At 46.2% G+C, this 15124-nt stretch overlaps 1 protein-coding gene across 2 annotated transcripts in view; it reads left to right on the top strand.

Annotated features, from left to right (window-relative positions):
• The window catches only part of PTPRU (protein tyrosine phosphatase, receptor type U), a 246083-nt gene extending 232410 nt beyond the window's left edge, over positions 1 to 13673 (top strand). For both annotated transcript variants that reach the window (XM_019512143.1, XM_019512142.1), the window contains 2 exons: positions 10066 to 10149; positions 10364 to 13673. In XM_019512143.1, the coding sequence (XP_019367688.1) occupies positions 10066 to 10128 (63 nt within the window). In that variant the 3' untranslated portion in view covers positions 10129 to 10149; positions 10364 to 13673. The remainder of the gene's footprint in view (positions 1 to 10065; positions 10150 to 10363) is intronic.
• Positions 13674 to 15124: the final 1451 nt, after the last annotated feature.

The raw sequence follows: 15124 nt of genomic DNA, 5'->3' as shown, positions 1-15124 counted from the left end.
TGTAATTTTAGCTGCAGGAACAAGTACCAAAAAGCTTTCTGCTAAATGAGAGTGGAGCATTCTGTTTAACACAGTGAATGCAATTCAGGCCATTTGAGGGGGTTTATAAGCAGTGAGGGGCCTGGCTGGGGAATAAAAAGGAGCAGCCCTACTGAAGCTTTTTCCTGGTCTTAGGTTCCCTTCCAGCCTCCATGCTCTGGCTGGACAGCTTGCTGGGGTTCATGAGTCTGGGCTGTGTTTGGATTGAACCCACCCAGTGCATGTTTTCATGTGCACACCACGTACAACTGGAGTGATCTGATTTCCAAAGCAGGGGAATGCAGCATTAGGTTCATTCAATCGTTTGGGCATTAGGTTCATTCAAGATCCACACTCAGGAAAACCTGAGCAGGTGCAGATTTGCATGACTAGAAGCTGAAGGCTCATTGAGGTAAACTGGTTAGGTCAGAAACCAGTCCACACTGGAGATAAAGCAGGCCTGTCATGCATCCACTGTGATGTCCTTTTTCCTCTGGGGACATGTTTGATGGTAATTTTATAAAGGAGGTAATCCTTATGCACCATGGTTATAATGGACAAGCTACTCAGCATGAGTGCCTGGTGTTGTAGCAGAAAGAGCTAATACAGTCCTTGGATGTGTAATTAAGGACATAAGAGTAAAATGGTGATTTTTTTCCTCCATAAACAGCGCTGATGAGCTTGAAACTGGAACACTACCTATAGCTCTTGTGCTTATAGTTTCAAAAGGATATTGAAAAATTTGAGAAGGTGTAGGAAAGGGCCACAAAAATGATTGAAGAGCTAGAGAAACTGTTTTACAATGAGGCACTTGCAGAGTAAAATCTGTTTAGCAACTCAAAAGGAAGATTGAGCAGTAACTTGATTCTCCAGCAACAAAACACTGTGTACCAGCGATTCAGTGAAGGGCATAACGAGAACTAATGGCTGGAAGCTGGAACCAGACAAATTCCTGTTGGAAATAAGCAATTCATTTTGAATAGTGGGGATGATTAACTGCTGGAAAAGCTGCCATAGGTAACAATGCAGCATCTCTTGATATCTTCAGACTGAGTCTGGATGGCTTTCTGAAAGAGATGCTGTAGCCAAACACAGATTATTGGGTTTGGTACAGGGGTAACTGAAATATAATGGGCTGTGCTATTCTGTAGGTCAGACCGGATGTCCTTAAACTTTGAGGCTAGATCCAGACATGCAGGCACATGTGGTTTGTGGCACTGCAAACCTCTGGCTGGGGCGCAGGGTGTCTCAGCACAGGGGCTCCACAGCCCTGGGTGGCCTGCTGCCCCATCTCCACATGCCACTCCTTGGCTGGCCAGGGCACAGGGTGCCTCAGTGCAGGGCATGGCTAGCCCCTGCTGTGGCACCCTGTGCCCCTGCTGGCCCCCCCTGCAGCACATGAAGCACCAGGACAATGTGCTTCACAACAGGACACATGGGCAGGGGTGTGCACTGCAGCACAAAGTAGCAGCACAAATTGGTGCTGCTACTATTTGTGGGTGCATCCCTGCTCATGTGGACCCAGCCTGGGAGTCTCTGAACTCTGCTGGGAGCATTGGGCTACAGCTTACATGATTTCCAAGTTCACCACTGAAAGGCCTGAGCCTGTTTTGTAGCAACACAGGCAGGCAGTGATTCACAGCTCCCCACAGATTGGGATAAATTTGTTTCTGGCCCCAGTGGCTACCCTGGGTGGCTACCCTAACTCCCCCTTGCCCTGTCCTCAGTCTGTTGGTCTCTGTGCATCTCTCCCTCTCTCTTGTGCTAGCCTGCACTGTGGCTGGTCAGTAAGAGGAGACCGCGGTGGAATCTCCCTGCTGCTGTTGGGTCAAATCTGACTGCTCTGACCTGATACATGCAGCAGACATTGCAGCATTTCTGCCTACTACTAGCTGGCTCTGCTGTGTGCTGCTGGGTGGAACAAGCAATCAGGGACAGCACACACCAAGTGAGCCTGCTGCTCCAAAGAACATTAGATGTGCTCTTGAGATTGCCGTGTGATATGATTAGGATAGATCAGTGGTTCTCAACCTTTTTAGACCCAACACACTCCTTGTTGACCCAAGGCATCCCTTGGATAATGTTGGGACATCACCCCTTGGGTAGTTTTCACTCCATTTTTAACTATGGAAAAATAGTAGAGCAATTCTTCTGTTGCAAAGAGTTCAGAAAGACCGCGACCTTCAAAAGATCTCATGGCACCCAGTTGAGAATCACTGGGATAGATGGTGGTGGAGTAGCGGTGGCAGCTCATGGACGCTCCTGTTGAATGGGTCCTAGTTTTCTGGATGTTACATATAGCATTGCAAGGTTGCACTGCACAGCTATTAAGGGCCTGGACAGGGTCCAGGTATCTGTCAGGGGCTCATGGATGACCCTTCCCTTTCTTATTGTGGTGAAAGTAACCTAGCTCCTACTGGATAACAAGCAGTCAGCTTGAGCCTTGCCTTATGTAACAGTTGTATAGTCAAGATTTTGTTTAACCCCCTTTAAACTGCTCTCTGGGGCCTGAAGATTGGGTGTGAGGCAGCCTCTCTGCAGTAGACCAACGTAAAATTCTCCTTGGCACGGGGGGTGGGGGGGCAGAGTGAGGCCAGTGGACCATATCTAGCTCACTCAACTTCAAATGGGGCTTAGGTGCTACAGGCTCTTCTGCACGAGGGTGGCCATTGTGTCTCCACTCGCAAAGGTTCACCAGAGGTCAGGCATCTGGGAACAGACCTGAAAGGTGCACACACTGTCTGGGGATCTTGACATCTGGATGGGAAAGACGCACAGCAAGCCTCGGGCATTATCGTTTTGCTGGAGGAACCTGCGCGTCTCGTTGGCCAGAATGTTTGCATTGTCTGGATTATAAAATCCCTAACTTTAAAAATGAAATGACTTTGGGGCGGATGTGATTTGCATTAGGAATTAAACAGAGTGGGGAGAGCAAGTAATAAAAAGACGCTGTGACAGGCATGAAGTCATCAAACCCATTGGGCTAAATTGCAAAGGTATTAAAACAACAACATTTCAGATCCGAGCACAATCTTTTCCCAGCCTTAAATGAACCTGAAATGTCTATTCCAGGAAACCCAATCTAGTGGAACCACTATGGGCCAGATCCCCAGCTGAGGTAAATCAGCATGGTCTCACTTGGATTCACGGGGCTGCACCATTTTACATGCAGATATGGCCCCATGCGCCTTCCCCACCCCCACTGGCTGCCTGTGGGGGTTTATTTTTATATTATAATAAAACAGAAACAATCCGCTTTCTTAATCCAAAAGCATTATGTGGTTTTAATCTCTGTTGCGGCTTCCTTTTTCCTTTGATTTCCTTCTCCCAGTGCCTGCCCACACCTGGGGTCACTTTAGTGCTCCCCACCCCTCCACAAGTCTAATTAAATTCTTTTTAATGACACATTAATGCCTCCTGCAGAGCTCGGTGGAGTATTGTGCTTTGGAAGCAATTTTAATTCTACAGCAGAGACTATGGCTGGGATTTTTTCTCCTTTCCTTTATGTTATGCACTGATGGGAATGGTGTGTAAACAGGATCCTCACTGCTCAGCAATATTCTGCTCTTCTTGTCAAGTATCTGTGCTGTGCAGACGACTGCCATGTCCTCAAGGGGGCTGGAAATTAGAGAGAGATGTCCATGTTATCTAGCAATGTAAAGAAAGTTTATTCCTTGAAAATGCCTTTATTCTGGCATAGAATTTGGCTCAGAGACAGGTGGGTACTAAGAGAAGCAAACAACAGATATTTTCAGGAGTAACCGGTGACTTTGGGGGTGTCAGTTGTTGGATGCTCAATTTGGGACACCTGATTAGGTCTTGGATTTCAGCACTGCCTGAAGATAAGGAACTTGAAGGTAGGCCCCCAGAATCACAAGTCACTGGCCAAATAGATACCATGGGAGCAGACAGGTTCCTAAAACAGAGAAAGCCTAGATTACATTAGGACTACGATCTCAAACACTTCAGTGCTCAGTTGCCATATTTTGGGTCCTCCCCATTATAAAATCGGTGTGACCAGCCATGTAGGGAATGTGCCTTCGTACGTCAGAGAGGATGCTGAACACAGCTGGAATACAAACAGTAAATAACATCTGGAGGATGCTGAGCTCTGATGTTTTCATGTGAATGTTTCTAACCCATGAAGAAGCATTGGGGGAAGGACACAGACGAAGCACAGCTGGGACTATCCCTGCTAATGAGTAGGACCCATTCTGCCCCCAGTTACTTCTGCACAACCACACTGTCTACAGTGGAGACTGGCATAACAGAGGGGGAATGCTGTTGCACCATCAGTGCGCTGAGATCCTTTGTAGAGAGCTCCACTGCCAAGGCTGTGCCCAGTAGTTCACAGTCAAAGTGTATCCAAGTTTTAGGGCTGACTGGACAATGACATCTTCCAGGGTAAGTTTCTAATGAAACAAAAAAAAAGTTATTTTGATGTTTCCCCTCAAAATTCATGCTTTTCTCAACAAAATGAAATAATTTTGGGGGGGGGGGGCGCTAAGAACTTAGAATTTTAAAAATGTCCTTTCTCCCATCTCTCCATTTTTTCCTGTTTCTCACTTGCAAAGAAGGGGAAATGGAAGGGCAAACTCCAAACTGCAAAAAAAAAAATGCTTTAGTTTTCAAAAGCAATCATCAGATGTTCAGCCAAAATCAGGCATTACAGACAAAACCCCCCCTTTTTTTTCCCAAAAGAATTCTTAATGAAAATGATCATATCTGACCAGTTGCGTAGGTTTTTGACCTGTAGGGAAGAACGTTATTTAGTACAGGCAAGAACGGGCCGACCAGAGGGAAGGCTTTGTTGGACTTGGTTCTAGCCAAAGGCGGCAGATCTGAGGATTGAGGGTAATCTGGGAGATAGTGAACATGAGATGATAGAATTCACTATCCGTTCTAGGGCAGGGAAGTCAGCCAGTAGTGCGGAGGTGCTCGACTTCAGGAAGCATCTCAATTAAGCTTAGGAAAATAGTGGGAGAAACCCTATGGGAAGTGGGACTGGAGGGTAAGGGAGTTCAGGAAGGTGGTTGTTCCTCAAAGAAATGATCCTCTGAGTGCAGAAAAGGTCCATTCCTGTATGCAGGAAAGGTGGCAAAGGGGCCAGGAAGTCCTCTTGGGTTACCAGAGGAATGAAAGAGTGCTTAAAAAAAGAAAATGAGACTTATGGACAGTGGAAACAAGGGGTAGTCACCAAGGCGTAATACACAAGGATAGCTTGTATTTGTAGGGAAAGAATAAGGAAGGCAAGGGAGCAACCGAGATCAGGTTGGTGACCAAAATCAAGGACAATAAGAAGCCTTTCTTTAGGCATATAGGGAGCAGGAGGAAGACCAAGGGAAATGGGGGCCCTTGTAGAATGGGACAAGGCAGCTGATAACAGAGTCAGGGGAAAGCTGATCTCTTTAATGAATAGTTTGCGTCCGTGTTCCTGCGGGCAAGTGGTGGTCACCCACCTGGTCAGATAGTGGAAAGATGGGGGAGTGGTGATTGCCAACCAATGGTCAGTGTGAGGGAGCACTTGGAGCAGCTGAATGTCTTCAAGTCGGCAGGACCAGATGAACTACACCCAAGAATGGTGAGGGAGTTGGCTGGAGTCATTGTGGGACCATTGGCAAAGGTATTTGAAGACTGGTGGTGCTCGGGAGAGGTCCTGGAAGACTGGAAAGGGCCAGTGTGCTGCCAACCATTAAGAAGGGGAGGATCTATAGGCTGGTCAGTTTGACCTAAATACCAGGTAAAATTTAGGAAAAAATTATCAAAAAGTCCATTAGTGAGAGATTGGCAGAAGACATGCTGCTGAAGTATAGCCAACCTGTGGGCAGGTCATGCCTGAGCAACCTTGTCTTTTTCTATTATCAAGTGACAAACTGCTTAGATGTGGGAGACATGGTTGATGTCATATATCTGGATTTTAAAAAGGCCTGTGATACGGTCTCCCATGATGGTCTTATAAAAAAAACAGGGATTGTGGGCTGTCAGAGTCCACAGTCAGGTGGGTTGGGAACTGGCTAAGGGGTCGAACCTAGAGCGGGTTAGTGGATGGGTCTGTATTGTCTTGGCAGGAGGTGGCCAATGGTGTCCCACAGGGTTCGGTCCTTGATGCTAGCCCTACTTTTGTATCTGCCTTAGCTTTCCTAACAGCCCCTCTACAACCCCGAACGATGGAAGTATACTCCCCTTTGGTGATAGCCCCTCCCTTCCACTGGGTGTACGCCTCTTTTTTGGCTTTCAGGCGTTCCTGAATGCCTTTAGTGAGCCGGGGGGCTTTAGAGCACTTTTGCCCCCTTTGATTCTCATTGGGACTGTCACCCCTTGGGCATGGAGGATTGTCTCCTTAAGGAACGCCCACTTGTCTTGGACACCTAGTTCCCCTACTCTCCAGGACCCCAGTGCCTCTCCTACCAATCTCCTCAACTCGTTGAAGTTGGCCCTCTTGAAGGCAAGGGCTACTGCCTTGCTGCAGGCCTTTGCCACCCTGTGCTGGATGGTGAATTCTAGTATGCGATGGTCGCTATCGCCCAGGTGGTCGAGGACCTGGAGTCCCCTCACCAGGTCATCACCTGTGGCCAGAACCAGGTCCAGGAGGACATTCCCCCTGGTGGGACTGTGCACCTCCTGGGTTAGGTGGAGGTCCTGTATCTCGGCCAGGAACCTCCGTGAGCGGTCTGACCTGGCTGACTGCTCCTCCCAGCAGATGTCTGGGTAATTTAGATCACCCATAACAACTACATCCCTTGCCTGAAGAGAATTCCCGGTCTAGCTCTTCCCCTTGGTTGGGTGGTCTGTAATAGACCCCCACCATTAAGTCCCTTTCCCCATGACTCCCTTGTATTCTGACCCAGAGCACTTCAGCCTGCCCCTCCTCTGTTCCCATCCTGTTAGTTGAGGACGTGTATTGCTCTTCGATGTAGAGCGCCTTTCCCCCGCCTTTCTCCCCAGTTCTATCCTGCCTCTATAGGCTGTAGCTCCTAATGTTTACCGCCCAGTCATGGGATGAGTCCCACCAGGTTTCTGTGAGCCCCACTATGCCTGGGTTTGTACTAGCTGTCCAGAGGGTGAGTTCCTCCTGCTTATTTCCCATGCTACGAGCATTAGTGTAAAGGCATTTAAGGCCTTGTATTAGTGCATGCACCACCCCCTGATTCTTAGGATTATCCAGACACCTGTCACTTACCTGGGTACTCCTTGTGCTTGTCACCTGTCTTGGTTGAGAGGTGTCCTCCGGTAGCCCCATCCCTCAGTGAAGCTAGTTTAAAGCACGCCATACGAGATCAGCCAACCTGGCCGTACAAGATCAGCCAACCTTTATGGTAAGGGTGTCCAGAATCTGGAATAGATTCCCAAGGAAGTGGTGCAGGCCCTCAACCTTGGAAGTCTTCAAGAGACTTCTGGACAGACACCTTGCTGGGATCATTTGATCTCAACAGTATTCCTGCCCAGAGCAAGGGGGTCGGGCTCGATCTTTCATGGTCCCTTCCAGCCCTTCATTTCTATGATTCTATGATTTAACCAGTTTTAGCTAGAAGGTTTCCCACAGATTGCTAATCTCTCTGTAGAGGAATGATCCTACTTCTAAACTGGTGTCAATCAGTGAATTAGTACAATCACTCAGATGTAAAACCATTGGCAGGCTCTGGTAAAATCCCATCTCTCACTCAATACATTGGGGTTAGGATTTTGCCTTAGGAAGCCTGTCAGTCTCTTGCCTAGAGACTTCGGCAGCCACCACTACCTTTTTGCTGACTTGTCTTCCTGATGTCTCTGTCCTTTCTTTAGCGGCCTTTTTTTCCTGTCTTGCTGACCTTCTCATTCAGCCCTTACCTCTGAGAAGAAGATAAGAGAAAAAGTCATGTGGATCAGATGTTATTCGTGTCACATAGGCTGCACTTAGATACATCAGAGAGAGATAAGGACCTCAATAGAATAGAATAGAATTTGCTCCCCTGGATTGACGTCGTCTCTCACAGCTGCATGCAAGAATGATGAATTCCAGCTGCAGCAGATGCAGAAGAGAGTTCGTAGGATGCTAATGGGAATGGAGAGTTGATTTTATGGGAGGAGACTAAAAGAGCTTAGTTTCTTTAGCCCAGCGATTCTTAACCAGGGTTCATGAGATCCTTTGAAGGATGATGCAGGAAGGGTGAGAAGATAAGTGAGGTGTGAGGAGATAACAGATAAGAGCAGTCTCAGGCTCTCTGTGCCCAGTGGCTCCCCTGTGCCCACTGCTTGGCCCATCTGTAGGGCAGCAAGCATTGTAATAAAGAAATTAGTTTTTTTGCAGTGGGATGCTGCTCAATTCACAAAAATTATGAGGGGTGTCTTGAGTTGAAAAAAAACTTGAGAACTACTGGTTTAGCCTAACGAAATGACATGATTGCTGTGTCTTAGAAACACTACTGGTATAGTAGTGACTACTAGGAGTATCTTTATAGGCCTGTGGCCAGTGGTACATTTATCCACGGCCATGCTATTAGCTTGCCAGCTATTCTGGGTAGAAGTGGTGTCTGTTTGTTTTATATCCTACTGAAGTTTAGGTCCTATATAAATAATAATACTTTTTCCCATTAAGAGTACATTGTTATTTTAGTTCTTCTTAGGATGGGAGAGGTAAATGCCATATGCTGTCTAAACATAGAAAAATACAGGTGGTAATTTCCAGGGGAAATTTTCACACGAGGACATAAATTGCAGCCCCAAAGTTTGACCAGAGGTACCGTAATCAAACTAAAGCCAGGTCTGTATAAAGCAGGGCTCAGCATACCTGCAAGGCAGGAAGGGTGGTGACATTACTTGCCTGTGCTTATAGGGCAGGAACCCAGGCCACTACCCTGAGGTGTAAGGCATTGCTATGGGGGATGCCTGATCACAGTCCCTTGAAAGGAAATAATAAAACTCCCTCTGACATTAGTATTCCATCACTGGGCCTTTATGCAATGTCATTTGTGCAGGTGTTTGCATACATCTTCTTGCATATATGTTCCACGTGCAGCAGCGGGAGTGGGTTTCAGACTGCATGCATCCCTAGATAGCAGAAGAGACCCCATCGGCTGGCTGCCCTCTGTCTACTTTGTGTTTTTATCTTGGGTGGAGGCTTCTTAGGTTGATGTGACTACCATTGACATTAGCAAAGAACCAAGTCCAGGTGGCAACCCCCAGTATTGTCCTTTAGGCCCCTTGATAGCAGCCTCAGTTGGGAGGTGGAAAAGTGAGCAGGCCAGGAAAAAGGAACTCCCATTCCCTAGTCACGGTTCTTTTGGAACAGTTACAGGGTTGCATCGTGCGGGAAGTTTGGCTGCCGTGGGTTATGCTGGAGAAATGTAGGGGCTCAATCTTTGGTGCAATCAACTGGGCACCCTTCCTAGCACAAATGTTATTTTTAATGACCGGATGGTGCTATACAAGGGTACCGTCCAAAGGGAAAACTATCTAGGTGTACATAGTCAATAGCTAATGGATCCAGCATGTTGTGCTCATGAACAGGCAGCATTATTCATAGGACGAGCTTGTCAGAAATTTTCCAGTGAGACATTTTTCCATCAGGTGGTGTTGTCTTGTTCAAAACAAGTGGAAACTTGTTGCTGTGATGAAAATTCATTTTGAAAGAAAAATTGAGGGGAAAAAACATTGTGATAAGGTCAAAATATTCCATTGTGACATTTTCGGAATGGAGGATTGCCGTTTTTCATTTTGAAATGCCTTTTTGTTTCCATTTTTTTAAAGAATGTTACATTATAGAAATTAAAGAAGTCAGTCAGAAATGGAACAAAACATTTTCATTTTGCATGAACCAAATGTTTCAACTGACCCGAAAGAGCTTGGGTTTGGGTTTTGTTTAGTGGGAAATTTCAAAGCTTCCTGAGTTCGTTTCATTGAAATGTGAAACACTGTTCACCACAGTGAAACAAAATACCCTGTTTCCCTAAAGCTCTCTTTCCGATGTTTTCTAGATTGGTTGTGCACTGCAAATGAATTCCTCTATGCTGCTTTTTACTTTAGCACTTAACACATTGCTCTCTCTTCTTTTATTTCTTTTCCTTAAAGGAACAGTATCATTTCTGCTATGACATGGCACTGGAATATCTGGAGTCCCTGGAGACCAGATAGCACCTTACCCGGAGATCGAAGGCAAGTGTTTGTTTAGGGTTTGTGCCCAGCATGCATTTTGCACTGGGACTCGAGTCAGTGCTAATGGCGAGAGGTGGTGGCGGGGAGGGGGACAATAACAGGTGGAATCAAAACACTGAAATAAAAAAAGAAAAGGCAGGATCTAGGGACGTGTCAGCCATTCTCAATCTTCATCCTGCTGCTTTCCCTCTTCCCACCTTCCTCCCACCCCAAGGCAGGAGCAGAGGTGACACAGACTGGTTGCCAGAATTACAGAACTCATTCTGTTACCTCATCGATGCCTCCGTGACACCTTGAAACACAAATGCGTGGACCTTGGTAAGCAAGTGAGATTCACCTGTGACCACCCATGGTCATGTCTGGACACATCCAAAGCATGAAATGGACCTGAGCTGAAGAAGTGACAAAGAGGAGGAGAGAAAGATGAAATCAGGCTTGTTTGTGAGCAACGGCCATGAAAGAGATGGACTTGGTGGGGGTTTTAACTGTATTTTAAGTCTAAGCAGCTTTTCAGAGGAGCCCAGAAGGATCTGGGCAGGTTTTGCCCTGTGTGGAGACAGGTGTCTTGCTGGAGTAAACACACTAAAGGGAGTTGTATAATTTTCAGCCTATTTTATTCATGAGTTTGATGTTTGCTAATCAATGGCAGCTCTCAGATAGGGGTGGAAGGGTCCCATCTTTGGTGTGTACAAGTTCCAGTCCTTGCCAACATCCAGCCCTTTGATAGACGAGGAAACGAGGAATCCAGGTTGCATTAAATGTCAGAGAGGTACACAAGCTGTTCCTGGCTGTGCATCCTTGCAATGTAAGGTGTCCTGCCAGTATTTTCAAAGGTGACTTCATGATTGTGAGTGCCTTAAGGCAGTTTTCCTTTTTTTCAGGTGTGCTTAAGATTAAATATCTTAAAATCTTAATATCTTAAAATCACCTGGTTTTCTGAAGGGGGTTCTCAGTGTTTTTTGACTGTTGGGCGTGTTTGCGGTATCTCGAGGTACATGCCCAAGAAGAGAAACCCTCTGAATCACCTAATCACATTTGAAGATCTTGTCCTTTGCTCACTCAGCTTCAAGGCCTCCTACAAAAATGCTCACTTGGCTAATGACGGCTGCTTCACTGAGTGTACGCCATCAGGTGGCCAAGCAGAAAGACTTGATTCATCATGAAAAGACACTGCAGGCAGGTGGGAGTGAGCAAAATGTAGTCAGTCACAGCTGGAATGGATGCCTTCAGAAATAACTACAAAATAGTGTGGAGTAAAGGCCCAAATGCAGCTTTCAGTGAAAGTCCAGAGTAAGCCCACTGAAATCTATCAGCCAGATCAGACCTTCAGTTATAATATGGCAATTTCTTTCAAATCACCAGGATAAAATCTGTTCTCAGTGATGCCAGTGCAAATCCCGAGGAATTTCCTGATGCTGCGAGCCAGTACACCGATGTGAAGCTAGATTTCTTTAGGTGAAATCCCTGACAAGTTTTTAGTCATCAAGGTGGATTTCACTGCTCTGAAATGAGGACTAGGACCTACCCAAAAATGTAAGAACACCTTTGGGGGTCCAAGTCTCGGAGCAGGAAAGTAGGCAGGGGTACTTGGAAGAGTGGCTGACACACAAGTGGTCAGCGCCGTTGCCTCAGGTGGTGGTTGTGACCTGCACTGAGCTGGAAGTGGAGAGAAGAGATGAGCTGTGGAAAGCTGAGTGACAAGAAGTCTCAGCCATGTCTGAACACTGCGTCTTCTTGACTTCCTGCCAGGGCTTGTGGTGGGTGAGTCCAGGCTAATGGACTCAACATTTTAGAGCGTCCAAGGGCTTGCTGGGTTGATGCCACCTATTGACCAGGAGGCAGAGGTCACTTCATCTTCATCGTGACAAGTACATGGGTTCCTTCCCCCAGGAAAAAAGCCCAGCTATAATCTTAATTCTTGACATAACCTGCAGAAGAGTTTCTCCACTATCACTCTGCCATGACTTTTAGCTGTGGACCCAGAATCCCTTGTGTTTCACTGTTGCCCTTGGCAAGTATTAAATTAGGATCTGGTTGCATATGCCTGACAGCCAGTTTGACTTGGACTTAGAACAGAATTAGCTGAAGCCCAGTAGTTTATCTGTAGCTTGTTTTTAATGCTTATGGACGAGCCAGTCAAAAGATGAGTTGCCATCCCATATGGTGAGCCCATTTCCTCTGATGATGAGCACAGATGGTGCTATGCTCCATCACATATCTGAGTTCCCACTCAGCACCACAAATGGCTATAAGAAGCAGCGGCCAAAGTGACAGAAGCCTGGTGTCTGACACCATAAACTCAGAGAGCTAGAGGGCTGCTCCCCTCTGTCTCGAGGACCAGGCTATGCCCTAGCGGCAATTGTGTCTTGGCAGGAAGAGCTCAGAGGCAAAATTCTCCTCTTTGCCTTCTGGTGTTGTGCACAGCCATTTCCTCCTGATGGCTCCATTCATTATCTATGGCCAGACTGCTGTTTTCCTACAGCCCCATGTGGTAGCTCTTTCACCAAGTCAGGCACATTTATTCCCTTGCATCTTTTCTCACTTAACCCATCCAGCTCAGCCAATGAATCGTTCACGCTGGTCTTTGCCCACCTTCCTCTGTGTCAGTGCCTTGTCAGTAGGGACAAGCTCCAAGCCCATGGCAATAAGTTCAGTTTTCCAGAGCTTCAGTGCATAAGTCCTAGGTGAGATAGTAGTGCCTTTTGACTGCTTCCAGGATGCATGCAAAATTCAGCAGTTAAATGGAGAAGCTCCTAAGTGCAAGCGCTTGGCCTTCCATACACTGAGTTGTTGTCTCTCATACCAAAGCCAACCCCAGGCCTGCTGCTGGCTCTGTAAGCTGTGTTTGTTCCCTTTCCTTTCCCAGCAGGGGATGGGGCCACAATATGCATCACACATCCAAGAAACAAGAGTGCTCTCAGCATATTTACTAAAGGGAAGTTCATCTCCTGTGTGCAACAAGGCAGGAGTATGGGGCCAAGTGCAAGGAGAGGATGGTAGGGCTTTATGCTCAGCCTCCTTGTCCACTGGGTCCTCTCAAAGTGCCTGCACTCCACAAGGTGTAGATAGAGCTAGTTGGGAAATTATATTTTTGAGGAAAAAGATGCTCCTTTGAGGCTTTTCTACAAGCCATTTAAGGGTGGGTGCTGCACAGGAGATATCTCCTGGGTATCTGCAAGGAGGGTGCAGATACCTAGGAAGGAAGAGGAGATACTTAGGCGGCCACAGCAAGTTCAAACTGAATAGCAGGGCATTTTCCAACCCTGAGGCCCGTTGGATGTGAGCAGTGTCTCAGGGGGAGGTTCTATAAATGCTATCTCATTGCCATGCAGAATCTACTCGGCCTAATAAATTGCTTATGAAATCAAAGAAGTGATATCCAGGATGAGCTTAGCCCTGTGTTTGGAGCAATCTTAAATCAGTCTCCATTGGGTGGACCTGAGTGACACAAGAAGTCTTTGCTATTGCTGTCACTGATTATTCTTGACTTGCTCCATCCATCTTTGTATTAAACATGTTTGATACTTATCTGGGTGCATGTTCCACTCTCTCTATCTGAACACCTGCTTTTTTCAGTACTAACTTTGGTATCAGTTCCTAGTATAAGCAGTGATTTGAACATCAGCAAGTGTCTCTGCTCCCGGCATCACCATCTTTGTGTTTGAATCCCAGTGACAACGCGTTCAATCAAGTCAGTTCCTACTTGAGGAATCCTGCTAAGGTCTCTGGGCAGATTGTGCTATGTTAAGGTCCATGGTCCAGATCCTGTTCTCAGTGCCAATAGTGATGAATTTGGAGTAACAATTGAGTCATTGTGCTTAGTATTGGATTTCATACTGGGTTAATTGAGAGCAGAATCCGTTCCTCTGCCTTGGGTGAAGAAGCCCAAAAGCAATGCTCAAACTTCATGAGTGGCATTTTTTGCTATTGATTGACTTTGATGGGGCCAGGATTCCTCCACAAATGCTTGGCTTTTCCAACTTCTTTGTGAATATTTCACGCAAGCCTAATGATAACATACACCAAGGGCTATACAATCATCCCCTTCTGCTTCCCTTCCTGCCCTGTTACTACAATTAAAACCCTCTTGTCTAGTGACTGAATATTCTTTTTATCCCTACCAGAGCGTGGAAGAGTGTACAATGAATCCTTCCAGTTTGGGGTAACACGTGTGCCTATATTAGAAGGTGGTCTTTAAATAAAAGTGTCTTTTTCCTGATTTTCTTTTCAATCAAAAGGCATATTAATGTCCCCTCTTTGTGCAGCCCCTTGACAGGTGTGCTGTGGAAGAGGAGGGCTCATACGCACTGGAGTGGTATTGAAGCGGTTCTTTCTAAAGGCCCAAGTTAAGAGAAATAGTACAATATGTGATGGGCACTATGTCGGTCACAGGACTGGTGAGGTGCTTGTTTGTAGAGAGCAGAGATGGCAATTACCTCCACAAGTGTAGGCAGGGGATCTCTTAAGGGTAACAAGGAATTGGGGATGAAACTCTGTAGGATGTTGAGTATGGAAAAGAAGAAGGAACTACCAAAACTTTCATGAACAACACACCACATTTGACCTGTCATAACCAGGAAACCTTTTTTAACATTTTTTTTTTTTTTAAATTTGAACTGCCTTGCTTCTTCCCAGTGCTTCCATTTGGTACATCCATCTTGGTTTGTTTGTGCAACAGTGCCAGTCAATTTATTCTGACCAAAGGGAGGAAGAAAAATCTGCAGAAGGGTTTTCCACTGACTCTTTCTGATGCTCATAGGTGAAGTGGGACCAGAAAGGCATGCAAAAAAATAAAATCAAAACCCATTCAGTCCTGTGGAGAAAATAGAAGCTGGATGATTTGTATATAAGTTTTAAAAGCAAGATTTTTGATATCCCCTTGCTGGACATCTCTGAATTTTCAGTGCATCTCTCGAGAAGGGCAAGCTTTAAAATCAAAGTGCTATAACAACCAACCAATTTTCTGCTCCTATTG

The sequence above is a fragment of the Gavialis gangeticus genome, unplaced genomic scaffold, assembly GCF_001723915.1.
Source record: "Gavialis gangeticus isolate Ggan-Ray unplaced genomic scaffold, GavGan_comp1, whole genome shotgun sequence".
NCBI classification, from domain to species: Eukaryota; Metazoa; Chordata; order Crocodylia; family Gavialidae; genus Gavialis; species Gavialis gangeticus.
Note: the sequence above shows the minus strand (reverse complement) of the source record. Positions and strands in the feature narration are given on the sequence as shown.